This window comes from Thamnophis elegans, chromosome 2 (assembly GCF_009769535.1).
Source record: "Thamnophis elegans isolate rThaEle1 chromosome 2, rThaEle1.pri, whole genome shotgun sequence".
Taxonomy (NCBI): domain Eukaryota; kingdom Metazoa; phylum Chordata; class Lepidosauria; order Squamata; family Colubridae; genus Thamnophis; species Thamnophis elegans.
Window position 1 is genome coordinate 156018514 of NC_045542.1, and position 27539 is coordinate 156046052.

At 40.6% G+C, this 27539-nt stretch overlaps 1 protein-coding gene across 2 annotated transcripts; it reads left to right on the plus strand.

Moving 5' to 3' along the window:
- Positions 1 to 8500: 8500 nt before the first annotated feature.
- LOC116504772 (zinc finger and SCAN domain-containing protein 2-like) lies at positions 8501 to 25869 on the plus strand. Of its 2 annotated transcripts, XM_032211998.1 has the most exons (3): positions 15346 to 15509; positions 16778 to 18515; positions 23490 to 25869. In XM_032211998.1, exons 2-3 carry the CDS (start codon positions 17209 to 17211, stop codon positions 25603 to 25605), a joined length of 3423 nt encoding a protein of 1140 aa, XP_032067889.1. In that variant the 5' UTR covers positions 15346 to 15509; positions 16778 to 17208; the 3' UTR covers positions 25606 to 25869. The 2 variants fall into 2 exon arrangements, with proteins under 2 accessions (XP_032067888.1, XP_032067889.1); XM_032211997.1 differs by lacking the exons at positions 15346 to 15509; positions 23490 to 25869 and adding an exon at positions 8501 to 8570 and having other exon boundaries at positions 16778 to 19075.
- Positions 25870 to 27539: the final 1670 nt, after the last annotated feature.

Here is a 27539-nt window from a genome sequence, read left to right on the forward strand (position 1 = left end):
TTCTCAGGTTGCAACGGCAATTAGTGTTAGTGCTGTCAACCCTGAAGCCATTTTGGAAACTCTGCATGGCTGCCCCAGCAAGGCTGCTTGGAGCTGTGGGAACAATAGGAGGGAATAAGAGACATTTGCAGATCTGTAGCCAAAATAAAATTCATTCTCCTGGGAACCAAGGACGTTCTCAACAGGTGCTGGGAAGGCATTGACTGAAACCAGCTGGAGTTGGGACTGTGACTTGACTGGACCATGTGATTGACACGTGGACTGGGGGGGGGAGAACTTTGATTTTTAATGTGGGTGGGGAAAACCAGATGTGCCAATATGACATGCCTAATAAATCTTTGAGGAGCAGTTTGGCCTCGGAGTTTTGATTGCATTGGGTCTGTTACTTGGAACCCTGACAAGAGCTGCTTCATCAGAAGACAACTGGACTTTCTGGGACACCTGAGTAGTGCAAATGGGTATGGAGCCTTCTTGGCCGCAGGATGTCTTCTGTCCTGTGTCCCTTCACTGTTTCAAGACAGGAGCAGGCTGTTGGAGGTGAGTCTCTCTTGTCCTGTGTTGTCAAATTGAAACGAAATGCTGCCTGTATTTTTCCCGGAAATCCATTGAAATCATGACCTGGCTGACTGAGAATCCCCATAGACAATTGGTGCCAGACTTTCCATTGCTAGGAAGGGATGGAGCACCAGTAGGATATGCCATGCTGGTCAGTAAAAGAAACTAAATTCACAGGAGAGACAAGGGGTCAAGTTTCAGCCTTACAGCTTCTCTAAGTGGCAGAGGCAGGTTTTGAGGAGTTATCCTGCGCACACATGCACACACACAAATCCAAGGAAAATAGCTATCAAAACCAAGGGAGGTGTACTCTCTCTTTTAATAGTTGCACGTCATTTCTAGCCCACCCCCCACCCACCCCCAAAAGGGAGCTTTCCTTTGGTTCAGTTGCCGTTTCTCGCAAAGGCAGCTCCAGGGACAATGAAGGCCCTCTCGGGGGACCTGAAAGAAAAGGTTTGGGATGGATCCTCAGGGAGAAAAGCTATCGATGAGCTCCATGGGAGTCGAACAGGACTTGATGGCACTTAAGGAAGCACGTAATCAATAAGAACATCTTCAAACGCCTTAAGGTAGAACAAGCATGTTCTTCCGCCTTATGTCGCTAGATGGCGCGCTATAGAGAAATAATACTCGGTCCAGCGGGGACTGAGCTATTCTAGGGAAGCGGGAGAGGCTGAGATTGAAGGGGTTGAAACATTAGAGTAGTGGATTGCTAGATCGGATGGGGAGAGACAGACAGACGAGGAGGCGAATGGCAGAGAAACTTCCTCTTCCGGCTCACCCACGGGAGGATAATGGCATCGGCGGAGCCTCTTGTGCCGCTTGGAGGGTCGAAGCGGCTCCTGGGAGGTGAGTGGAGGGAAGGTCGGAGGAGAAGCCGGGAGAAAGTCGGGCCTTTTGGCTTCCTTCACGGCGTGGAAGCAGCGAAGGGGCAATGATGAAGCATATGGGCTGCTGCTGCATATTCTTTCCCTCCCCAAATTTTATAAATTTATAAATAAATCATAATTAATATCAGAGGTTAAAATAGGATTGTAGTGTTTGTTTTTCCATGCTAATATATGGGATGGGGTGTTGTGTTTTCTTTTGCTGCTTTCATATGTCCTGCAGCCACTTTTTAAACAATAATGAAACTAACACATTTATATTAATCTTACAGAGAGAGAGGGTGCCAGGAAGAGCACTCTGGACAATACAGAATGAGAAGCGGCATTAAGTGCAAAATAAACCATCATTCAAAATATTTTCCAACTCCTCTGGAAAGTTTAAAAACTCTTCTTCCTCAGCAGATGAGAGACGAGGGGAAAAATAACAAGAACAACATTTTCAACTGAAAAAAATAGAGCAAATAGAACTGGGGAAAAATTAAATTGGAAATCAAGGAGGATAATATTCAAATAAAGAAAAAGTGAGGAACAACTTGAAGTCAGTAGGAAGAAAAAGGTTCCGTGTATAGCCAAAATTGGCAGGCATTAATGAAAGCCTTTCAGGAAGGAAAGAATGATTGAACCAAACAACCACCAGGCAAGAGATCATAAATATTTTTTGCCACCTCAAGAATCCAAGCATATCAGTGTTGAAAAACCTCTGCAGACTGCCTAATGTGGGAAAAACAGAGATTGCAGATCATGACTGATTCTGCTCAACAGGATCCATCCAGTGAAAAGCCATACAAATGTTTGGAGTGCGGAAAAAGCTTTTCTCGGAAAAGCATCCTCGTGACTCATGGAAGAATCCATATTGGAGAGAAGCTCTACCAGTGCTCCCAATGTGACAAAAGATTTAGCATTTCTTCTAATCTGGCGAGACACAAGAGGACTCACACTGGGGAGAAAATCTTTGAATGTCCCGTTTGTGGGAAAAGTTTCAGTCAAAATTCCCACCTGGTGGAACACCAGACCCAACACACAGGAGAGAAACCTTATAAATGTTCTCTTTGTGGGAAATGTTTCAGTCAGAATTCCAAGCTGGTGATACACCATAGAACTCACACAGGAGAAAAACCATATCAGTGCCTGGATTGTGGGAAATATTTCAGCCAGAATTCCAACCTGGTGATACACCAGAGAACTCACACAAGAGAAAAACCATATCAGTGCCTGACTTGTGGGAAACGTTTCAGTCAGAGTTCCTACTTGGTGAAACACCACAGGTTACACACAGGAGAAAAACCGTATAAATGCAGTGATTGTGGAAAACGTTTCAGTCTGTATTCCTGCCTAGTGTATCACCAGAGAATTCACACAGGAATGAAACCAGTTCAATGTCCGGATTGTGGGAAAAGTTTAAGTCAGAATTCCAATCTGATGATACACCAGAGGACTCACACTGGAGAAAAACCGTATCAATGTCCGGATTGTGGGAAAAGTTTCAGTCAGAATTCCCATCTGGTGAAACACCAGAGGACTCACACAGGAGAAAAACCGTATGAGTGCCCAGCTTGTGGGAAAAGTTTCAGGCAGAATTCTCATCTGGTGATACACCAGAAGACTCACACAGGGGAGAAACCATATGAGTGTCCAGTTTGTGGGAAAGACTTCAGTAGTAGGTCTAGCCTTATAAATCATGTAAGGTTACACACAGGGGAGAAACCATTCAAGTGTCCAGATTGTGGGAAGTGTTTCCCACGGAATTCCTCTCTTATTGAACACAAGAAATTCCATATGAAGCAAAATTTGATGTTTGTAGAGGAATCTTGAATTTCATTTGTCTTCTTTCTTTGGAAGCCTAGTTGAAAAATGAACCTTTTCATTTCTTGCCTTATTCTTTATCGTCAAACATTTGTTTATTTTTATCAACGGATTTTTTTTTATTATTTTTCCCTTCTACAAGGGAAGTCAGTCGTTACAGTCATTACATCAACATTGTTATGTCATCATACCTGTACATGTATATAATATTTCGCTTCTATATTTACACACTTTATACACAGTTCTATATATATTTATATATATTGTTTTTTAGCTTAATTAATTTTGTTCCTGTTTTGCAGCCATTTGTACCAATTGTTCCAAATTTCATAATATTCCGAGTCTTCTTTATCTTTTAATTTCAGTGTTAATTTGTCCATCTCTGCACAATCCAAGGTTTTTTTATCACTAATTCGTCCGAGGGGGTATTATTTTGTTTCCAGCATTGGGCAAATGCTATTCTAGCTGTAGTTAGCAGGTGTGTTAATATGTACTTAATTTTCTTTGTATATTTCCCTTTGATTATTCCCAGTAGAAAGATTTCGGGTTTGTATTTTATCTGTTCTGTAATTTCTTGCACCCATTTCCAAATTTTTATCCAGTATTTTTGTGTTTCTGGGCAGGTCCACCATATGTGATAATAGGTCCCTTGTACTTTTTTACACTTCCAGCAGGTCGGCTTCATGTTTGGGTACAATTTAGCCAATCTTGTTGGTGATAAATGCCAACGATAAAACATTTTGTATATATTTTCTTTAAGTGCTGCTGATCGTGTTAGTTTATAATTTGTGTTCCAAATTCTTTTCCAATCCACTAGATCTATGTTGTAACCAAAGTTTTTGGCCCACGCTATCATGTACCTTTAACTTTTTCTTCTTCTAATGTTACTTCTAATAAATATTTGTAAATTTTTGTTACGAATTTATTTTCCGGGCCAATTAAAATTTTATCTATTTGTTGTAATAATGTGTATATTCCATATCCTTTTACATCTTTTTTGTATCTCGATTGTAGTTGGAGATATGGCCACCAATCTATATTTATATTTTTCTCCTTTAATTCTGGATTTGTTTTCAAATTCCCTTGGCTGTTTAAAATTTCACTATATCTAACGATCTTCAATAGATCTAGTGTATTGGGATGTGTCATGGCTTCCATAGTGGAAAGCCATGTCGGTATTTTCATGTAATGTTTTTCTCTAATTTTATTCCAGACCTGTATCAGTGCATCTCTAATATAGTGTCTGTGAAAGTATTTTTGTTTCTTTTTACCCTCTTCCCATAGGAAAAAATGCCATCCCATTTGCAAATAATGGCCCTCTGATGTTAGTATTCTTTTATTTTTTAAATTTATCCATTCCCTGATCCATGTTAGTGCTGCTGCTTTGTAATAAAGCTCCCAGTCCGGGAGTCCCATACCACCTCTGCTTCTGTCATCCTGTAGAGCTTTCAACTTTATCCAGGCTTTCTTCCCTTGCCATATAAATTTTAATATAATCTTATTCAGTAAAAAAAAATAATCCTAATTTTATGGGGATTGTTTGAAATAGGTATAATAGTCTGGGTAGTACATTCATTTTTATCGCTGCTATTTTCCCTAATAATGTTAGTTGTAGTTTCCCCCATAGTTCTAGATCTTTTTTTATTTGTTGCACTAATTTTGTATAATTATTTTTTTTATAGTTGAGCACTTTGCAGTTAGCCATATTCCAAGATATTTAACTTTCTTTGTCACTTGCTGTCCTATTATTCTTTCTAATTCTTTATTTTGTTCTTCCTTCAAATTTTTAGTTATCATTTTAGTCTTTTCTCTATTAATCTTTAACCCTGCTACATCTCCATATTTTCCTAGTTCTCGCATTAAGCTATTTCCTGTTTCTAGTGGGTCCTCTATAATGAATACCAAATCGTCTGCAAAGGCCTGGATTTTATATTCCTCTTCTTTAATTTTAGCTCCTCTTATCTCCGAATTTTGTCTAATTCTTATTAAAAGACTTTCAAGCATCAGGATGAAGAGCAGAGGTGATAGTGGGCATCCCAGCCTTACTCCTTTCATTATTTTAAAGGTCTCTGTACTTTCCCCGTTTAGTAATATATTTGCCTTTTGGGTGGAATATCATCAAACATTTATTTTATTTATTTATTTATTTCATCAAGTATGTATAAGATAACAAATATAAGTATAAACATGATTTTGAATACATGAAATGAATACAAATGAAAGGGAATCTTAGGACAGGGAAGGTAGGCACATTGGTGCGCTTATGCATGCCCCTTGCAGACATCTTAGGAATGGGGTGTGGTCGACAGTAGATAGTCTTAAGGTTAAAGTTTTGGGGAAGAAACCACAGAGTCAGGTAATGCATTCCAGGCATTGACCACTCTGTTGCTGAAGTCATATTTTTGGCAATCGAGTTTGGAGCGGTGTATCTATTGTGTGCTCATGTATTGTTTTGGTTGTAGCTGAAGTAGTCATTGACAGGTAGGAAATTGTAGCAGATAATTTGATGTACTACGCTTAGGTCAGACCGAAGGCAGCGTAGTTGTAAATTGTCTAAGGCCAAAGTTTCAAGTCTGGTAGCAGAAGGTATTCTATTGCGAGCAGAGGAGTGGAGGACTCTTCTCGTGAAATATCTTGCTCAATTGTATTAATGTCTGATATGCAGCGCGCAGAGAGGTGCAGTCAGGGGAGGCAGGGCCTCACCACTATCATGATGAAAAGGAAAAAAAAATTAAAAAGGAAAAAGGCAGAGGTAGTTGCTGCCAGAGTCACAGTGGATGTGACTTACCAACTTACTTTAAAGTGGATTTTCAAGAAACATTCGAGATGTATGAAGAATTAATAGCTCTGATAAAAAGCATGTGTGAATATTTAAAAGACGATAAGGAGATAAAGGGATTGTTTAAGGATACAGAAAGGAATGTAGAAGTTAGTTAACATCTGGAGGGAAAGAAGAACATGACATCCAAGAAATTGATGAAGAATTGGAAAAAGCAGTGGAAGGGAAAAAATAAAATGAGATACAAGAAATAAAAAATAAAGAGGAGGAAGGATTAATAAGTAGAAGACAATCATAAGATTTCAAAAATGTATTATAGAACGGAACAAAAAAAAGGGAACCTTTGTGGATGAATGTTTAAGTAGCACAGCAGAAAGTGACAAAAGCTACTCAGAAAAGAAAGTTCAGTAGGTACAAAAAAAAAAATCAAAAAAGAGATACAAGATTCTAAGAAAAAGAGATAAAAGGCTGACTAAAAAGTTGATAAACGATGGAATTTCAAAGAGGTTAAAAGATGATGGATGAGAAAATATATTAATAAAATGGGAAAATATATATAGGTAAAATAGTAGTATATACATTAATAGACAATATACAACCCCAATAAGTTAAGTTTAATAGGTGGGAATTTAGGATTAGATAATTGAATTGCATTAACAATATCAATAGTGTGCTGAAGTATACTGTGAATTTAAAATAGTAAGGATTAGAAATTGTGGGGGTTTGAGATACACTCCTAAGACTGATCTAATATTGTTAATACTTGGTGTTATTAGTAACCGTAAACATTCGGAATATTGAAGCTAGGGTGGAATAATGAGCAACTCTTAAGATATTAAATGATAATACTTAGCAGGGGATAATAAATACAGGGCACAAAGAAATGTTATTTATGTTTAAATGAATCATTGGAAAAATGATAAAGGATTATGGAAAGAGCCCAATATTGTTGAAGTTGGAAGAATAGAATAATACATATTTATTTGTATTACTATTGTTAATGTGGTCTAAAAAAAGTTTTGACCAAACTCCCCCACTAGGAAGACCTCTCATGATTTTATTATGCATAGAAAACTGATGATGAAGGCATAAAGCCATCAAGGATGCCAACTGTCCAGAAAGGGGGAAATTACTCTTCCAGCCATCTCCTGAAATGGAAAAGAGTAGATCTGTAGCCAAAATAAAATTCATTCTCCTGGGAACCAAGGACGTTCTCAACAGGTGCTGGGAAGGCGTGGACTGAAACCAGCTGGAGTTGGGACTGTGACCTGGCTGGACCATGTGATTAACACGTGGACTGGGGGGGGGGATTTTGATTTTTAATGTGGGTGGGGAAAACCAGATGTGCCAATATGACCTGCCTAATAAATCTTTGAGGAGCATTTTGGCCTCGGAGTTTTGATTGCATTGGGTCTGTTACTTGGAACCTGACAAGAGCTGCTTTATCAGGAGACAACTGGACTTTCTGGCTTGTCTTTGAAGACGTTTCTCTTCTCATCCAAGAAGCTTCTTCAGGTCTGACTGGATGCTGGGGGTGGTGGTGGAAGGATTCCCAGTCCTTGCAGACAGCTGGTCATTTGCATTCTTTGAGGCCACTTGGAGGTTTATCTGTGTCCTCAGGCTCACCTGAGTAGTGCAAATGGGTGTAGAGACTTCGTGGCCGCAGGATGTTTTCTGTCCTGTGTCCCTTCACTGTTTCAAGACAGGCGCAGGCTGTTGGAGGTGAGTCTCTGTTGTCCTGTGTTGTCAAATTGAAACGAAATGCTGCCTGTAATTTTCCCGGAAATCCACTGAAATCATGACCTGGCTGACTGAGAATCCCCATAGACAATTGGTGCCAGACTTTCCATTGCTAGGAAGGGATGGAGCACCAGTAGGATATGCCATGCTGGTCAGTAAAAGAAACTTAAAATCACAGGAGAGACAAGGGGTCAAGTTTTCAGCCTTACAGCTTCTCTAAGTGGCAGAGGCAGGTTTTGGGGAGTTATCCTGCGCATGCCGCACACACACAAATCCAAGGGAAAAAAGCTATCAAAACCAAGGGAGGCCTACTCGCTCGTTCTCATTTCTAGCCCCCCAGAGGGAGCTTTCCTTTGGTTCAGTTGCCGTTTCTGGCAAAGGCAGCTTCGGCCTCAGCTCCAGGGACAATGAATGTCCTCTCGGGGGACCTGAAAGAAAAGTTTTGGGGATGGAGCCTCAGGGAGAAAAGCTATCGATGAGCTCCATGGGAGTCGAATAGGACTTGATGTCAATATGAACATCTTCAAACGCTTTAAGGTAGAACAAGCATGTTCTTCCGCCTTATGTCGCTAGATGGCGCGCTATAGAGAAACAACACTCGGTCCAGCGGGGACTGAGCTATTCTAGGGAAGCGGGAGAGGCTGAGATTGAAGGGGTTGAAACATTAGAGTAGTGGATTGCTAGATAGAAAGACAGACGAGGAGGCGAATGGCAGAGAAACTTCCTCTTCCGGCTCACCCACGGGAGGATAATGGCATCGGCGGAGCCTCTTGTGCCGCTTGGAGGGTCGAAGCGGCTCCTGGGAGGTGAGTGGAGGGAAGGTGGGAGGAGAAGCCGGGAGAAAGTCGGGCTCTTGGCTTCCTTCACGGCGTGGAAGCAGCGAAGGGGCAATGATGAAACATATGGGCTGCTGCTGCATATTCTTTCCCTCCCCAAATTTTATAAATTTATAAATCAATCATAATTAATATCAGAGGTTAAAATAGAATTGTAATGTTTATTTTTCCATGCTAATATATGGGATGGGGTGTTGTGTTTTCTTTTGCTGCTTTCATATGTCCTGCAGCCATTTTTTAAGCAATAATGAAACTAACGCATTTATATTAATCTTACAGAGAGAGAAGGTGCCAGGAAGAGCACTCTGGACAACACAGAATGAGAAGCAGCATTAAGTGCAAAATAAACCATCATTCAAAATATTTTCCAACTCCTCTGGAAAGTTTAAAAACTCTTCTTCCTCAGCAGATGAGAGACAAGGGGAAAAATAACAACATTTTCAACTGAAAAAAATAGAGCAAATAGAACTGGGGAAAAATTAAATTGGAAATCAAGGAGGATAATATTCAAATAAAGAAAAAGTGAGGAACAACTTGAAGTCAGTAGGAAAAAAAAGGTTCCATGTATAGCCAAAATTGGCAGGCATTAATGAAAGCCTTTCAGGAAGGAAAGAATGATTGAACCAAACAACCACCAGGCAAGAGATCATAAATATTTTTTGCCGCCTCAAGAATCCAAGCATATCAGTGTTGAAAAACCTCTGCAGACTGCCTAATGTGGGAAAAACAGAGATTGCAGATCATGACTGATTCTGCTCAACAGGATCCATCCAGTGAAAAGCCATACAAATGTTTGGAGTGCGGAAAAAGCTTTTCTCGGAAAAGCATCCTCGTGACTCATGGAAAAATCCATATTGGAGAGAAGCTCTATCAATGCTCCCAATGTGACAAAAGATTTAGCGTTTCTTCTAATCTGGCGAGACACAAGAGGACTCACACTGGGGAGAAAATCTTTGAATGTCCCGTTTGTGGGAAAAGTTTCAGTCAAAATTCCCATCTGGTGAAACACCAGAGGACTCACACAGGAGAAAAACCGTATGAGTGCCCAGCTTGTGGGAAAAGTTTCAGGCAGAATTCCCATCTGGTGAAACACCAGAGGACTCACACAGGAGAAAAACCGTATGAGTGCCCAGCTTGTGGGAAAAGTTTCAGGCAGAATTCCCATCTGGTGATACACCAGAAGACTCACACAGGGGAGAAACCATATGAGTGTCCAGTTTGTGGGAAAGACTTCAGTAGTAGGTCTAGCCTTATAAATCATGTAAGGTTACACACAGGGGAGAAACCATTCAAGTGTCCAGATTGTGGGAAGTGTTTCCCACGGAATTCCTCTCTTACTGAACACAAGAAATTCCATATGAAGCAAAATTTGATGTTTGTAGAGGAATCTTGAATTTTATTTGTCTTCTTTCTTTGGAAGCCTAGTTGAAAAATGAACCTTTTCATTTCTTGCCTTATTCTTTATCATCAAACATTTGTTTATTTTTATCAACAGATTTTTTTTTATTATTTTTCCCTTCTACAAGGGAAGTCAATCGTTACAGTCATTACATCAACATTGTTATGTCATCATACCTGTACATGTATATAATATTTCGCTTCTATATTTACACACTTTATACACAGTTCTATATATATTTATATATATTGTTTTTCAGCTTAATTAATTTTGTTCCTGTTTTGCAGCCATTTGTACCAATTGTTCCAAATTTCATAATATTCTGAGTCTTCTTTATCCTTTAATTTCAGTGTTAATTTGTCCATCTCTGCACAATCCAAGGGTTTTTTTATCACTAATTCGTCCGAGGGGGTATTATTTTGTTTCCAGCATTGGGGAAATGCTATTCTAGGTGTAGTTAGCAGATGTGTTAATATGTACTTAATTTTCTTTGTATATTTCCCTTTGATTATTCCCAGTAGAAAGATTTCAGGTTTGTATTTTATCTGTTGTTCTGTAATTTCTTGCACCCATTTCCAAATTTTTATCCAGTATTTTTGTGTTTCCGGGCAGGTCCACCATATGTGATAATAGGTCCCTTGTACTTTTTTACACTTCCAGCAGGTCGGCTTCATGATTGGGTACATTTTAGCCAATCTTGTTGGTGATAAATGCCAACGATAAAACATTTTGTATATATTTTCTTTAAGTGCTGCTGATTGTGTTAGTTTATAATTTGTGTTCCAAATTCTTTACCAATCCACTAGATCTATGTTGTAACCAAAGTTTTTGGCCCACGCTATCATGTACCTTTAACTTTTTCTTCTTCTAATGTTACTTCTAATAAATATTTGTAAATTTTCGTTACGAATTTATTTTCCGGGCCAATTAAAATTTTATTTATTTGTTGTAATACTGTGTATATTCCATATCCTTTTACATCTTTTTTCTATCTCGATTGTAGTTGGAGATATGGCCACCAATCTATATTTATATTTTGCTCCTTTAATTCTGGATTTGTTTTCAAATTCCCTTGGCTGTCTAAAATTTCACTATATCTAACGATCTTCAATAGATCTAGTGTATTGGGATGTGTCATGGTTTCCATAGTAGAAAGCCATGTCGGGATTTTCATGTAATGCTTTTCTCTAATTTTATTCCAGACCTGTATCAGTGCATCTCTAATATAGTGTCTGTGAAAGTATTTTTGTTTCTTTTTACCCTCTTCCCATAGGAAAAAATGCCATCCCATTTGCAAATAATGGCCCTCTGATGTTAGTATTCTTTTATTTTTTAAATTTATCCAGTCCCTGATCCATGTTAGTGCTGCTGCTTTGTAATAAAGCTCCCAGTCCGGGAGTCCCATACCACCTCTGCTTCTGTCATCCTGTAGAGCTTTCAACTTTATCCTGGCTTTCTTCCCTTGCCATATAAATTTTAATATAATCTTATTCAATTCAGTAAAAAAAAAAATCCTAATTTTATGGGGATTGTTTGAAATAGGTATAATAGTCTGGGTAGTACATTCATTTTTATCACTATTTTCCCTAATAATGTTAGTTGTAGTTTCCCCCATAGTTCTAGATCTTTTTTTATTTGTTGCACTAATTTTGTATAATTATTTTTTTTATAGTTGAGCACTTTGCAGTTAGCCATATTCCAAGATATTTAACTTTCTTTGTCACTTGCAGTCCTATTATTCTTTCTAATTCTTTATTTTGTTCTTCCTTCAAATTTTTAGTTATCATTTTAGTCTTTTCTCTATTAATCTTTAACCCTGCTACATCTCCATATTTTCCTAGTTCTCGCATTAAGCTATTTCCTGTTTCTAGTGGGTCTTCTATAATGAATACTAAATTGTCTGCAAAAGCCTGGATTTTATATTCCTCTTTTTTAATTTTAGTTCCTCTTATCTCCGAATTTTGTCTAATTATTATTAAAAGACTTTCAAGCGTCAGGATGAAGAGCAGAGGTGATAGTGGGCATCCCTGCCTTACTCCTTTCATTATTTTAAAGGCCTCTGTACTTTCCCCATTTAGTAATATATTTGCCTTTTGGGTGGAATGTCATCAAACATTTTTTTTATTTATTTATTTATTTATTTATTTATTTATTTATTTATTTATTTATTTATTTCATCAAGCATGTATTAGATAACATATATAAGTATAAACATGATTTTGAATACATGAAATGGATACAAATGAAAGGGAATCTTAGGCCAGGGACGGTAGGCACATTGGTGCGCTTATGCACGCCCCTTGCAGACATCTTAGGAATGGGGTGAGGTCGACAGTAGACAGTCTAAGGTTAAAGTTTTGAGGAAGAAACCACAGAGTCAGGTAATGCATTCCAGGCATTGACCACTCTGTTGCTGAAGTCATATTTTTGGCAATCGAGTTTGAAGCGGTGTATCTATTGTGTGCTCATGTATTGTTTTGGTTGTAGCTAAAGTAGTCATTGACAGGTAGGAAATTGTAGCAGATAATTTGATGTCCTACGCTTAGGTCAGACCGAAGGCAGCGTAGTTGTAAATTGTCTAAGGCCAAAGTCTCAAGTCTGGTAGCAGAAGGTATTGTATTGCGAGCAGAGGAGTGGAGGACTCTTCTCGTGAAATATCTCGCTCAATTGTATTAATGTCTGATATGCAGGGTGCAGAGACGTGCAGTCAGGGAAGGCAGGGCCTCACCACTATCATGATGAAAAGAAAAAACAAAGTTAAAAAGGAAAAAGGCAGAGGTAGTTGCTGCCAGAGTCACAGTGGATGTGACTTATCAAATTACTTTAAAGTGGATTTTCAAGAAACATTCGAGATGTATGAAGAATTAATAGCTCTGATAAAAAGCATGTGTGAATATTTAAAAGACGATAAGGAGATAAAGGGATTGTTTAAGGATACAGAAAGGAATGTAGAAGTTAGTTAACATCTGGAGGGAAAGAAGAACATGACATCCAAGAAATTGATGAAGAATTGGAAAAAGCAGTGGAAGGGAAAAAATAAAATGAGATACAAGAAATAAAAAATAAAGAGGAGGAAGGATTAATAAGTAGAAGACAATCATAAGATTTCAAAAATGTATTATAGAACGGAACAAAAAAAAGGGAACCTTTGTGGATGAATGTTTAAGTAGCACAGCAGAAAGTGACAAAAGCTACTCAGAAAAGAAAGTTCAGTAGGTACAAAAAAAAAAATCAAAAAAGAGATACAAGATTCTAAGAAAGAGAGATAAAAGGCTGACTAAAAAGTTGATAAACGATGGAATTTCAAAGAGGTTAAAAGATGATGGATGAGAAAATATATTAATAAAATGGGAAAATATATATAGGTAAAATAGTAGTATATACATTAATAGACAATATACAACCCCAATAAGTTAAGTTTAATAGGTGGGAATTTAGGATTAGATAATTTAATTGCATTAACAATATCAATAGTGTGCTGAAGTATACTGTGAATTTAAAATAGTAAGGATTAGAAATTGTGGGGTTTGAGATACACTCCTAGGACTGATCTAATATTGTTAATACTTGGCGTTATTAATAACCCTACACATTCGGAATATTGAAGCTAGGGTGGAATAATGAGCAACTCTTAAGATATTAAATGATAGTACTTAGCAGGGGATAATAAATACAGGGCACAAAGAAATGTTATTTATGTTTAAATGAATTATTGGAAAAATGATAAAGGATTATGGAAAGAGCCCAATATTGTTGAAGTTGGAAGAATAGAATAATACATATTTATTTGTATTACTATTGTTAATGTGGTCTAAAAAAAGATTTGACCAAACTCCCCCACTAGGAAGACCTCTCATGATTTTATTATGCATAGAAAACTGATGATGAAGGCATAAAGCCATCAAGGATGCCAACTGTCCAGAAAGGGGGAAATTACTCTTCCAGCCATCTCCTGAAATGGAAAAGAGTATGGGTGGTTCTCAGATTGCAACGGCAATTAGTGTTAGTGCTATCAACCCTGAAGCCATTTTGGAAACTACATGGCTGCCCCAGCAAGGCTCCTTGGAGCTGTGGGAACAAAAGAGGAGAATAGAGACATCCGGGGATCTGTAGCCAAAATAAAATTCATTCTCCTGGGAACCAAGGACGTTCTCAACAGGTGCTGGGAAGGCATGGACTGAAACCAGCTGGAGTTGGGAGTGTGACCTGGCTGGACCATGTGACGGACACGTGGACTGGGGTGGGGGAAAGAATTTTGATTTGTAATGTGGGTGAGGAAAACCAGATGTGCCAATATGACCTGCCTAATAAATCTTTGAGGAGCAGTTTGGCTTCGGAGTTTTGATTGCATTGGGTCTGTTACTTGGAACCCTGACAAGAGCTGCTTCATCGGGAGACAACTGGATTTTGTGGCTTGTCTTTGAAGACGTTTCTCTTCTTATCCAAGAAGCTTCTTCAGGTCTGACTGGATGCTGGGGGTGGTGGTGGAAGGATTCCCAGTCCTTGCAGACAGCTGGTCATTTGCATTCTTTTGGGGAAACTTTGAGGCCACCTGGAGGTTTATCTATGTCCTCAGGCTCACCTGAGTAGTGCAAGTGGGTGTAGAGACTTCCTGGCCGCAGGATGTTTTCTGTCTTGTGTCCCTTCGCTGTTTCAAGACAGGCGCAGGCTGTTGGTGGTGAGTCTCTCTTGTCCTGTGTTGTCAAATTGAAACGAAATGCTTCCTGTATTTTTCCCAGAAATCCATTGAAATCATGACCTGGCTGACTGAGAATCCCCATAGACAATTGGTGCCAGACTTTCCATTGCTAAGAAGGGATGGAGCACCAGCAGGATATGCTATGCTGGTCAGTAAAAGAAACTAAAATCACAGGAGAGACAAGGGGTCAAGTTTCAGCCTTACAGCTTCTCTAAGTGGCAGAGGCAGGTTTTGGGGAGTTATCCTGCACGCGCACACACACACAAATCCAAGGAAAAAAAGCTATCAAAACCAAGGGAGGCCTACTCTCTCGTTCTCATTTCTAGCCCCCCAGAGGGAGCTTTCCTTTGGTTCAGTTGCTGTTTCTCGCAAAGGCAGCTTCGGGCTCAGCTCCAGGGACAATGGATGCCCTCTCGGGGGACCTGAAAGAAAAGTTTTGGGGATGGAGCCTCAGGGAGAAAAGCTATCGATGAGCTCCATTGGAGTCGAATAGGACTTGATGTCAATAAGAACATCTTCAAACGCTTTAAGGTGGAACGAGCATGTTCTTCCGCCTTATGTCGCTAGATGGCGCGCTATAGAGAAATAATACTCGGTCCAGTGGCGACTGAGCTATTCTAGGGAAGCGGGAGAGGCTGAGATTGAACGGGTTGAAACATTAGAGTAGTGGATTGCTAGATCGGATGGGGAGAGACAGACAGACGAGGAGGCGAATGGCAGAGAAACTTCCTCTTCCGGCTCACCCACGGGAGGATAATGGCATCGGCCGAGCCTCTTGTGCCGCTTGGAGGGTCGAAGCGGCTCCTGGGAGGTGAGTGGAGGGAAGGTCGGAGGAGAAGCCGGGAGAAAGTCGGGCCTTTTGGCTTCCTCCACGGCCTGGAAGCAGCGAAGGGGCAATGATGAAACATATGGGCTGCTGCTGCATATTCTTTCCTTCCCCAAATCTTATTCCTCTGGGGCTGCACGATTTAAAACTTCTGCCTGTGATTTTCTGCTGGGAGATTTAAAAATAGCATTTATTTCATATTTCTCTAACGCCCATTTTAAACACCAGCTTTCACCTACCTTTTGATTTCTTGTGATTTATTATTGACATCTGGTTTTCCTGGGAAGCGAGGAGTTTAATGGGCAAAACAGACGCTTTATATTTTGAATAGGAATATGGCACCTTTTCATCTATTAGTGTCCCCTCCCCCCCTTTCTAAACTTAGATCAAACAATTTGAGCAAATGTATTTTGAGATATTTGGGGACATTTTGCATATCGAGATATGCATAGATTGTCTACATTATCCACACGTGTATATTTTTGTGCTCATATGCGTCCTTACTTGAGTGTATTTACCCAAGTCAATAATTTAAGTGGAATATTATACATCTGCTTGAGGAGGGACCTGGACTAGAAGACCTCCAAGGTCCCTTTCAACCGTATTCTGATTGACTGATAGATTGAAAAAGAGAATTTTATGAAGGTGTCTGTTAGGGGTATCTCTGTTGGGAGACAGAAAGTAGTGCAGCAGAATGTACAGCTAGAGAGAAAGAAAGTTCCTAGTAGAAGAAACACAAGAATAGAGTCTCAGACACTGCTAGTAAAAACAAGTAGCTTTACTACTGATAATTGCTTTACAAGCAGTGATAGTAGATAGTAGATATTAGTCCAAACACAATTCAAAGAACAAACAATGGCTTACAGTCGCAGTTCACATTCCAGTCATCAAGCATAGGACAAGCAGAGAGAGCTCTCTTGATTCCTTCTTGTAGTAAAGTTAATTACAGCTGTTAAGTACATCCACTCATTTAAAGCAACAACGACCATTTGTTGTTGTAGACATATATATATTGCCTACCCAACACTAGGAGTATACTCCCAACAGTGTCAATATTTGAACTTGGATCTTGTTAGGCTTCTGTATGCCAAATCAATCATAATTAATATCAGAGGTTAAAATAGAATTGTAGTGTTTGTTTTTCCATGTTAATATATGGGATGGGGTGTTGTGTTTTCTTTTGCTGCTTTTATTTGTCCTGCAGCCATTTTTTAAACAATAATGAAACTAATGCATTCATATTAATCTTACAGAGAGAGAGGGTGCCAGGAAGAGCACTCTGGACAACACAGAATGAGATGCAGCATTAAAGTGCAAAATAAACCATCATTCAAAATATTTTCCAATTCCTCTGGAAAGTTTAAAAAAGCAGATGAGAGACGAGGGGAAAAATAACAAGAACAACATTTTCAACTGAAAAAATAGAGCAAATGGAACGGGGAAAAAAATTGAATGGGAAATCAAGGAGGATAATATTTAAATAAAGAAAAAGTGAAGAACAACGTGAAGTCAGTAGGAAGAAAAAGGTTCCATATATAGCCAAAATTGGCAGGCATTAATGAAAGCCTTTCAGGAAGGAAAGAATGATTGAACCAAACAACCACCAGGCAAGAGATCATAAATATTTTTTGCCGCCTCAAGAATCCAAGCATATCAGTGTTGAAAAACCTCTGCAGACTGCCTAATGTGGGAAAAACACAGATTGCAGATCACGACTGATTCTGGTCAACAGGATCCATCCAGTGAAAAGCCATACAAATGTTTGGAATGCGGAAAAAGCTTTTCTCGGAAAAGCTTCCTCATGATTCATGGAAGAATCCATACTGGAGAGAAGCTCTATCAATGCTCCCAATGTGACAAAAGATTTAGCATTCCTTCTAATCTGGTGAGACACAAGAGGACTCACACTGGGGAGAAACTCTTTGAATGTCCTGTTTGTGGGAAAAGTTTCAGTCAAAATTCCCACCTGGTGGAACACCAGACCACACACACAGGAGAGAAACCTTATAAATGTTCTGTTTGTGGGAAATGTTTCAGTCTGAATTCCAATCTGGTGATACACCAGAGAACTCACACAGGAGAAAAACCATATCAGTGCCTGGATTGTGGGAAACGTTTCAGTCAGAGTTCCTACTTGGTGAAACACCAGAGGACTCACACAGGAGAAAAACCATATCAGTGCCTGGATTGTGGAAAAAGTTTCAGGCAGTCTTCCCAGCTGGTGGAACACCACAGAATACACACAGGAGAGAAACCGTATAAATGCAGTGATTGTGGAAAAAGTTTCAGTTTGAATTCCTGCCTGGTGATACACCAGAGAACTCACACAGGAATAAAACCATTTCAATGTCCGGATTGTGGTAAAGGTTTCAGTCAGAATTCCAATCTGATGATACACCAGAGGACTCACACTGGAGAAAAACCATATCAATGTCCGGATTGTGGGAAAAGTTTCAGTCAGAATTCCCACCTGGTGAAACACCAGAGGACTCACACAGGAGAAAAACCGTATGAGTGCCTGGCTTGTGGGAAAAGTTTCAGTTGGAATTCCAACCTAGTCGAACACCATAGGACACACACGGGAGAGAAACCGTATAAATGTAGTGATTGTGGGAAAAGTTTCAGTCAGAATTCCTGCCTGGTGATACACAAGCGTACTCACACAGGAGAGAAACCATATGAGTGTTCAGAATGTGGGAAAACTTTCAGTTGCAAGTCTGAACTTGGGAAGCACCAGAAGACCCACACAGGAGAAAAACCATATGAGTGTTTGTATTGTGGGAAAACTTTCAGTAAGAGTTCCAATTTGGTGATACACCAGAGAACTCACACAGGAGAAAAACCATATCAGTGTCCCGCTTGTGGGAAAGGTTTCAGGCAGAATTCCCATCTGGTGGAACACCAGAGGACTCACACAGGAGAGAGACCGTTTGAATGTCCGGATTGTGGGAAAGATTTCAGTACTAGGTCTAGCCTTATAAATCATGTAAGGTTACACATAGGGGAGTAATCATTCAAACTCCCAGATTGCAGACAGGGTTTCACACAAAGTTCACTAGACAAGCCATGTTCATTTCATGTAACTTCTTCATATGTTTTAGCCTGCAGGCTTCTACTTTGATCTGGACTTCCTTTTGCTTTCTTCTTCCTTTTTCTTTCCTTTCTCTAATCCCATCTGAGCTTCCTTTTTCTTTCTTCTTCTTTTCTCTTTCCTTTCTTTGTTCTGAGCTTCCTTTCTTGGGCCCAGTGTGGCCGTTCCCTTTCACAGAGTCAAAGGGAACTGCCATTGCTGGAACAGAGAAAGGGAGTTTAGAGCTCCATTAGGTATGTCTATTGCCTTGAGTTATTTCTACATATAGTACAGGGGGATAGAAACATATATGTGTGTATGTACATACCACAATTATTTAGGGTCTCCTGCTTGAACAGGGGTTGGACTAGAAGACCTCCACGGTCTCATCCAACTCTGTTATTCTGTTTTCTATTTTTATTTAGCATGAAAATGTATATGGCAGCCCAACTAATGGTGACTGCACGGTTTGCACCAATAAAACCTTAATACAGAAACCAATAAGCACCATATATTGCAAAATGCAAAATCCCCACACTTAACATGCACCTGCCCTGCAAGTAGAAGGCATGGGTATCAAGGTTGATGGCCATTTGATGGTCTGGGAATTGCAAAAAGATGATTTTTGCTTTTCTTCAAATTGGAAGTTAACCAGTCCTCCTGGCCTTACTAATTATGTTCGTGCCTGATGCCATTCTTGCTCAGAGCTGGTAATCTTTCTCCTTGCAAGGATGTCCCGAAGGTGCTTTCCAAGTGTTAAATTGGAGTAGTTAACCACAGTAATTGCGGCATATACATTTGGTAATTAAAAGAAATGTGTAGAACATCAGTGCCTCAACCAACTTGCACATAGGGAGCCTAAGTGGGGCCATGTTTGGGATTCATCTCTTTCCTCTGATTTATTCAAAATATTTGTGTAGCCATCCATATAATAACAAACTCTGGCCTGCTTCTAATCAGTAATTAACTTAACTGTATTAAAACCAAATGCATTTAAACCATACCCAGGTACAAAATCAAGCTTCTGATATGCAGGTGCTTTTTCTTATCCCAGCACTCAGAGGAAAAGCTACTTCTTTCCTTTACGGAAGACTAGGAGCATAAAGGCCTGCCAAACTTCAGGGGGAAGATTCTCTTGCAGGTCAAGGTCTGCAGTGGAGAAGGCTCTCTTCCTAGCTCCTATCAGATGGCAATATTTAAGGTAAAAAGCTAGGAGCTTGGCCATCCGATCTGGAAGAACAGATAGATGCAAAAATAAAGATGGGACAATAATGACAGGTGGTCTGTTGGTTCAGTGGTTAGACTGTGGTATTGCTGACTGCCTACAGCCTGGAAGTTGATCTTGACAGAGCTCGAGGTTCACTCAGCCTTCCGTCCTTCTAAGATTGATAAAATGAGGAGCTATATTGGGGTGGGGGCAATATTCTGACACTGCAAACTATTTAGTGCTATAAAACACTGTGGAGTGGTATATAATTCTATTGCTATTTCTTTAATAAACAAATAGTGTTAAATGTAATGGTCAGCATTTTCAGTTGCACCTTAAAAGAATCCAGTGCAGCTCGCACTACAAAGGTGTTACACGGGCAGTCTAGGGACTCCCATTACTGTGTGCGCACATGTGTGTGTTGCGTTCTGGAGCAGTTGAAGTTTCTGGGGGACCCAGGATTGTAATCCAAAACAGGAAGTGACCAAGGAATGAATGAACCATTGTGCAAGGCCTCACAGTCCGGGAAAGGGAACAATTGGTGCACTAGATGAGTCTGTGCAAAACATCTCCCACAACCATGATCCCAGTCAGGAACTGGGAGTCCAGGTGGAGCTCCAATTTGTGCTCCAGCTCAAGTCACAAAAGGGGATCACATGACCCCAGGGCACTGCAACTGTCACAAATGTGAGTCAATTGCCAAGTGTCCCCATTTTGATCACTTGACCTTTGGGATGCTGCAATGGTGGTAAGTGTGAAAAATGGTCAAAAGTCAGCAGTTGCTGCCAAACTTTCCATTGCTAAGCGGGGATGGGGCACCAATAGGATGTTTGTTAGTTAAACATGGAAGTAAAAGAAAATCCCAGCAGAGACAAGGGATCAAGCTTCCTTCTTACAGCTTCAGTTACTGTATTTTTCGGAGTATAAGACAGACCTTTTTCCCTCAAAAAAGAGGGTGAAAATCTGGGTGCATCTTAAACACTGAATACAGCATTTTTGGCCTCCCAAAACCCTGCCCCCTTTGCAAAAATGGCTGTGCATAGCCTTTAGGAGGCTTATAGAGTGCTTCTAAAAAACAGCCGTTTTTTGCTCGTTTTTGCCCCCAGCAGCACTCTACAAGCCTCCTAAAGGCTATGCATGTCCCTTTTTTTGACAAAAATGGGCCCATTTTTGTGAAAAACGAGGCCGTTTTGGGGAGGTCTGCAGAGTGCAAAAACTTTGTCTCTTAAAAATCTTGGTGCATCTTATACTTTGAAAAATACGGTAAGTTGCAGAGAGAAGTTTTGAGGGGTTGTTATGCACACACACACACCAAGAGGAAAAACAAACTAACAGAGGTGTACTTCCTTCCCATTTCCACATCATTTCCAGCCCCAAAGGGATCTTTCCTTTGGTTTAATTGCCCTTCTGGAAAAAGAAGCTTTGGGCTCAGCTCCAAGGACAATGAATGCCCTCATTCATTGTCCTTGGAAGAACCTGAAAGAAAAGGTTTGGGGATGGAGCCCGGGGAGGAGGGGAAGCTATCGATGAGCTCGGTGGGACTCGAATAGGAATTGATGGCACAGAAGGAAGCACGGAATCAATAAGAACATCTTGCAAACGTCTGTGGGAAGAAAGAGCGTTTTCTTCTGCCCCCGTCGCTAGATGGCGGTCTACAGAGGCCTACAAAGCGGGAATGGTAGAGCGGCGACAGCGCTAATCTAGGGAAGGGGCAGTGGCTGAGATTGAACGGGTGGAAACGATAGAGTATTCCATTGCTAGCGATGATGTGGAGGTGAGGAGAAGGGCAGAGGAACTTCCTCTTCCGGGTCACCAGGAGAGGAGGGAGGTGTCGGCGGAGCCTCTTGTGCTGCTTAGAGGGTCGAAGCGGCTCCTGGGAGGTGAGTGGAGGGAAGGTCGGAGGAGAAGCCGAGAGCAAGCCGGGCCCTTTGGCTTCCTCCACGGCCTGGAAGCAGAGGAAGCAACGAGGCTGAAACATGGTGGCTTTTGCTGCCTATTCTTTCTCTCCCTGAATTTTATTATCTTTATGCTGCTTGATTTAAAACTGCAGCTTGGAGATTTGGGAGATTTAAAAAGTCTTCATTTCATATTTCTTACCCGCCCAAATCGCTTAGCTTTCACCTAACACTTGATTATTTTATTGACCTGTTGTTTTATTGAAAGGATGTACAATGACAATAAAGGCTATACTGTACTATATTTTCCTGGCAGGTGAGGAGTTTCATGGGCAAAACGGATGTTGTAAATTTTGCATAGGATTTGGTCACCAAGTCATCTATTAATGGCCCCAGATTTCTGGATTTAGATGAAAAATATGAGCAAATGCACATCGATTGTCTACATCAGGGGTAGTCAACCTTTTTATACCTACCACCCACTTTTGTATCTCTGTTAGCAGTAAAATTTTCTAACCGCCCACCAGTTCCACAATAATGGTGATTTATAAAGTAGGGAAATAACTTTACCTTATACAATTTATAAAGCAGAGTTACAGCAAACTCCTACCGCCCACCATGAAAGCTGGAACACCTACTAGTGGGCGGTAGGGACCAGGTTGACTACCACTGGTCTACATACATAAATGTGTAGGTGTGTTATTCCTGTGTGCCTGCGTACATGAGTAATTAACCAAGCCAAAAATTTATCGTGTAATGATATATCCTGCTCCTGCTTGAACAGGGGGCTGGACTACAAGACCTCCTAGGTCCCTTCCAGCATTATTCGGAGTGATTGATTGATAGATTGATTGAAAAAGACAATCTTATGATCAAGTCAATATTTGAACTTGGATCTTGCTAATCTTCTATATGCCAAAATGAATCATAATTAATATTATGTGTTAAAACAGAATTTTGGTTTTTCCTGCTAATGGGATTTTTTTTGCTGCTTTCACAGGTCCTGCAGCCATTTTTAAACATTCATGAAGCTAACCCATTACTGTGAACCTTATAGAGAAAGAGGATGCCAAGGACATCACGCTGGACAACAGAGAATGAGAAGCAGCATTAAAATTCAAAATGTCAGTCAAAATATTTTTTCAATTCCTCTTGAAAGTGTAAAAAGTCTTCTTCCTCCGCAAATGAGAGATAAGGGAGAGAATAACAAGAACAAAGTTTTGAGTCGGAGTAAATACAATATACGGAACACAAGAAGACATTACATGAACAGTCAAGGAAGAAAATATCCAAATGAAGAAAAAGTGGAAATAACTGGAAGTCAGTGGGAACAAAAAGGTCCAGATAGCCAAAATGGGCAGACATTAATGAAAGCATTTACGGAAGGAAAGAGTGGTTTGAATCAAAGAACCTCCAAGTAAGAGATCAGAAATATTTTTGGCCTTCTCAAGAATCCAAGAATATCGGTGTTGGAAAACCCCCAGAGATTACCTATTGTGTGAAAAACACATATTGCAGGTCACACCTGATTATGCGCGACATGATCCATCCAGTGAAAAGCAATACAAATGTTTGGAGTGTGGTAAAAACTTTACTCGGAAAACATTCCTCATAATTCATGAAAGGATCCATACCGAAGAGAAACTCTACCAATGCTTCCAATGCAACAAATTATTATGCATGAACACCAATATGGTGAGACACAAGAGGACTGACACTGGGAAATAAACTTTTTGAATATCCTGATTGTAGGAAAGCTTCACCCGGAATTCTGACCTGGTGATACATCAGAGGATTCACATGGGGGAGAGACCATATGAGTGTCCAGATTGTGGGAAAAGCTTCAAGGAGAATTCCTACCTTGTGATACATCGGAGGATTCACACAGGAGAAAAACCATATAAGTGCCCAGATTGTGGGAAAGGTTTCAATTGGAATTCTGAGATGAAAATACATCAGAGGACTCACACTGGAGAGAAACCATATGAGTGTCCTGATTGTGGGAAAGGTTTCTCTCGGAATTCTAACCTAGTGAAACATCAGAGGACTCACCCTGGCCAGAAACCTTTTGAATGTCCTGATTGTGGGGAAAGCTTCTCTCGGAATTCTGACCTCGTGATACATCAGAGGACTCACGTGGGAGAGAGACCATATGAGTGTCCAGATTGTGGGAAAAACTTCAAGGAGAATTTCAAGCTCGTGATACATCAAAGGATTCACACAGGAGAAAAACCATATAAGTGCCCAGCTTGTGGGAAAGGTTTCAATTGGAATTCTGAGTTGGAAGTACATCAGAGGACTCACAGTGGAGAGAAACCATATGAGTGTCCTGATTGTGGAAAAGGTTTCTCTCGGAATTCAAACCTGGTGAAACATCAAAGGACTCACACAGCAGAAAAACCATATCAGTGCCCGGATTGTGGGAAAGGTTTCAATTGGAATTCTGAGTTGGAAGTACATCAGAGGACTCACACTGGAGAAAAACCATATGAGTGTCCTGATTGTGGGAAAGGCTTCTCTTGGAATTCCAACCTGGTGAAACATCAGAGGACTCACACAGGAGAAAAACCATATGAGTGTCCAGATTGTGGGAAAAGTTTCAGTGATAATTCGTACTTGGTGAAACACTATGGGAATCACACAGGACTGAAACCGTTTGAATGTTCAGATTGTGGAAAAGGATTAAATTCGAATTCTGAGCTGGTGATACATCAGAGGATTCACACAGGAGAAAAACCATATAAGTGTCTGGAATGTGGTAAACATTTCATACAAAATTCCCACCTGGTGAAACACCAGAGGACTCACACAGGAGAGAAACCATATGAGTGTCCAGATTGTGGGAAACATTTCACTAGGAATTCTGACATGGTGATACACCAGAGGATTCACACGGGAGAGAAACCATATAAGTGTGCAGATTGTGGGAAACATTTCACTCGCAATTCTGACATGGTGAAACATCAAAAGACACATACCGAAGAGAAACCATATAAATGTGATTGTGGGAAAAGTTTCAGTCAGAATTCCTACCTGGTGAAACACCAGAGGATTCACACGGGAGAGAAACCATATAGATGTGCAGATTGTGAGGAAAGCTTCCATCGGAATTCTGACTTGGTGGTACACCAGAGAACTCACACAGGGGACAAACTGTATAAATGTCTGGATTGTGGTAAAATTTTCACACGGAATTCTAACCTGATGATGCACCAGTTGACTCACACAGGAGAAAAATTAAATGAGTGTCTGTTTTGTGGGAAAAGTTTCTTTCAAAATTCAAACTTGGTGATTCACCAGAGGACTCACACGGGTGAGAAACCATATGAATGTCCAGATTGTGGGAAAAGTTTCCGTCAGTCCTCCCACCTGGTGAGACACCAGAAAACTCACACGGGAGAAAAACCATATGAGTGCCTGGATTGTGGGAAAGGTTTCAGTTGGAATTCTGACCTGGTGATACACCTGAAGACGCACAAAGGAGAGAAATTGTATGAATGTCCAGAGTGTGGGGGGGAATTCAGTTGCAAGACTGAACTGGTGAAACACCAGAAAACTCACAAAGAAAGGAGACTGTATGAGTGTCTGGATTGTGGGAAAAGTTTTCTGCATAATTCAAAGCTGGTGTTACATCAGAGGACTCACACAGGAGAAAAACCATATAAGTGTCTTGAGTGTGGGAAATGTTTCTTTCGGAATTATGACTTGGTGATACACCGAAGGACTCACACAGGAGAAAAACCATATGAGTGTCTTGAGTGTGGGAAATGTTTCTCTCGGAATTATGACTTGGTGATACACCGGAGGACTCACACAGGAGAGAAACCGTATGAATGTCCAGATTGTGGGAAAGATTTCAGTACTAGGACTAGCCTTCTAAATCATGTAAGGTTACACATAGGAGAGTAACCATTTGTATACCTAGATTGTGGACAGTGTTTTGCTCACAATTCCTCACTTATTACACAAGAAATGCTACTTGGGGCAAAATTTGAAGTTTGTAGAGGACTCTTGAATTTCTTATCTCTTATGTAAGTGTACCTCAGCATGTAATATTTGGATGATTTTTTTTAGTGAAACACGTATCAAACATCAGGGAGGAATAGAATAATAAAATTGGAAGGGACCTTGTAGGTCATCTAGTCCAAACCAAGCAGAGGACCCTATACCATTTCTGACACAGGGCAGTCCAGTCTCTTTTTCAGGGGTTCCAGTGGTGTAGCTCCCATAACTTCTGAAGGTGAGCTGTTTCATTGATTGGTTATTCTCACTGTCAGAGAATATCTCCTTATTTCTAGTTTGTATCTTTCCTTGATACGTTTCCATCCATTGTTCCAACTGTGGCCTTCAGGTCCTTTGGAAAATAGATTGTCCCCCTCTTCTTTGTGACAGCCTCTCAAATATTGGACGACTGCTATCATGATTCTTGTTTTCCCTAGACTAGCCATGCCCAGGTCCTGTAGCTGTTCTTCATATATTTTAGCCTGCAGGTCTATAATCTGAGCTTCCTTTCTCTGTCCCAGTGAGATAATTCCCACTCACAGAGTCAAGGGGAGCCGCCATGCTGGGCCAGAGAAAGGGAACTTGGATCTCAAGTATGTTTGCCAACTTGAGTTATTTCTACATATAATAAAGAGGAATATAAATATGTTTGTAGGCATTTTTACTTAATTTGAAAATCCCATTTGGCAGCTCAAGTCATGGTTATTCCACACGGTTTGCAGCAAAGAAACCTTAATACAGAAACCAATAAACTCCATATATTGCAAATGGCAAGATGCAAAGCCTCCACATTTAACATGTACTTGCTCTGCAAATAGAGGGTCCTTCTAGCAAGGTTGATGGGATTTGGATGATCTGGGAATTCCAAAAAGACGATTCTTGCTTTTGTTTAATTTAGAAGCTAATCAGGCTTCCCGGGCTTGCTAATTATGTTCATTTCTTGTCCAATTCTTCCTCAAAACTGGTAATCTTTCTGAGATTGGTAAAATGAGAACACAAGATTGTTGGGGGCTGTATGCTGACTCTGTAAACCAGAGGGGTCCAACTCAATTGCATTGAGGACAACATGACCATTATGGTTGCCCACAAAGGGCCAGTTGCAGGTAAGGCTATGATGACTCAAAGCAGCCAGGTGGGCATGGCTGGGGAGATGCGGCTGGGTGCTCACAGCTTGGTTGTGAGCACTAGGTAGTCATGGCCAGGTGGGTGTGGCCTGCTCAGCAATGCTCACTGGGCACAGCTGACTCCGGAGAGCTGGGTGGGGATTGAATAAATTGCACCGGCTAACTCGAGGTGGGGGACAATTGGTATCCCACAACTTCCACACTGCTGCGTGTGGAAGCGCAGAGGATAAAATTGGCAGGAAGCAGCTTCCTCTGAGATTAACTTCTGCCTTGATAGATCTCTCGAGAGCAGGAGGAGGAGGTGGGATAGCAACGCTTCCCTGTCCTCCAGGAGGGAAGCTGGCCGTTCTCAAAAAGGAATCCCCATTTCCAATCATTTGTAGTATGGATGCTGGCTTATTGAGGCAGCCTTCATTCACGCAGCACCCTCGTCACCCCATCCTATTCTCCAGAGATCTCTCGAGGCAGAAGTTGGACTCGGAGAAACCGCTTCCTGCAAACTTTCTCCTCTGTGCTTCCACATGCAGCAGCAGCAGCAGCCTCCATCTTGTGTGGGGGTCCAGGCCAGGATGGGAGGGAGAATCCAGAGGTCTCCAGTGGGGGAAGGCAAGACCATGGCGAGCGCCAAAGTCTCGTCCACAGAGGAGTCTCACTGTCCCTCTCAGGCCACGCGGAAGACTCCCAGATGAAGGCGCAGGCTGACCCCAGGACAATTAT

Excerpts from the sequence above, each read along its gene's own strand:
- LOC116504772 (XM_032211998.1), top strand. The coding sequence starts at position 17,209 with ATGTGGGAAAAACACAGATTGCAGATCACGACTGATTCTGGTCAACAG. Across the intron at positions 18,516-23,489 it reads AGCCTTATAAATCATGTAAG|GATTCACATGGGGGAGAGAC; the intron begins GTTACACATAGG and ends GATACATCAGAG.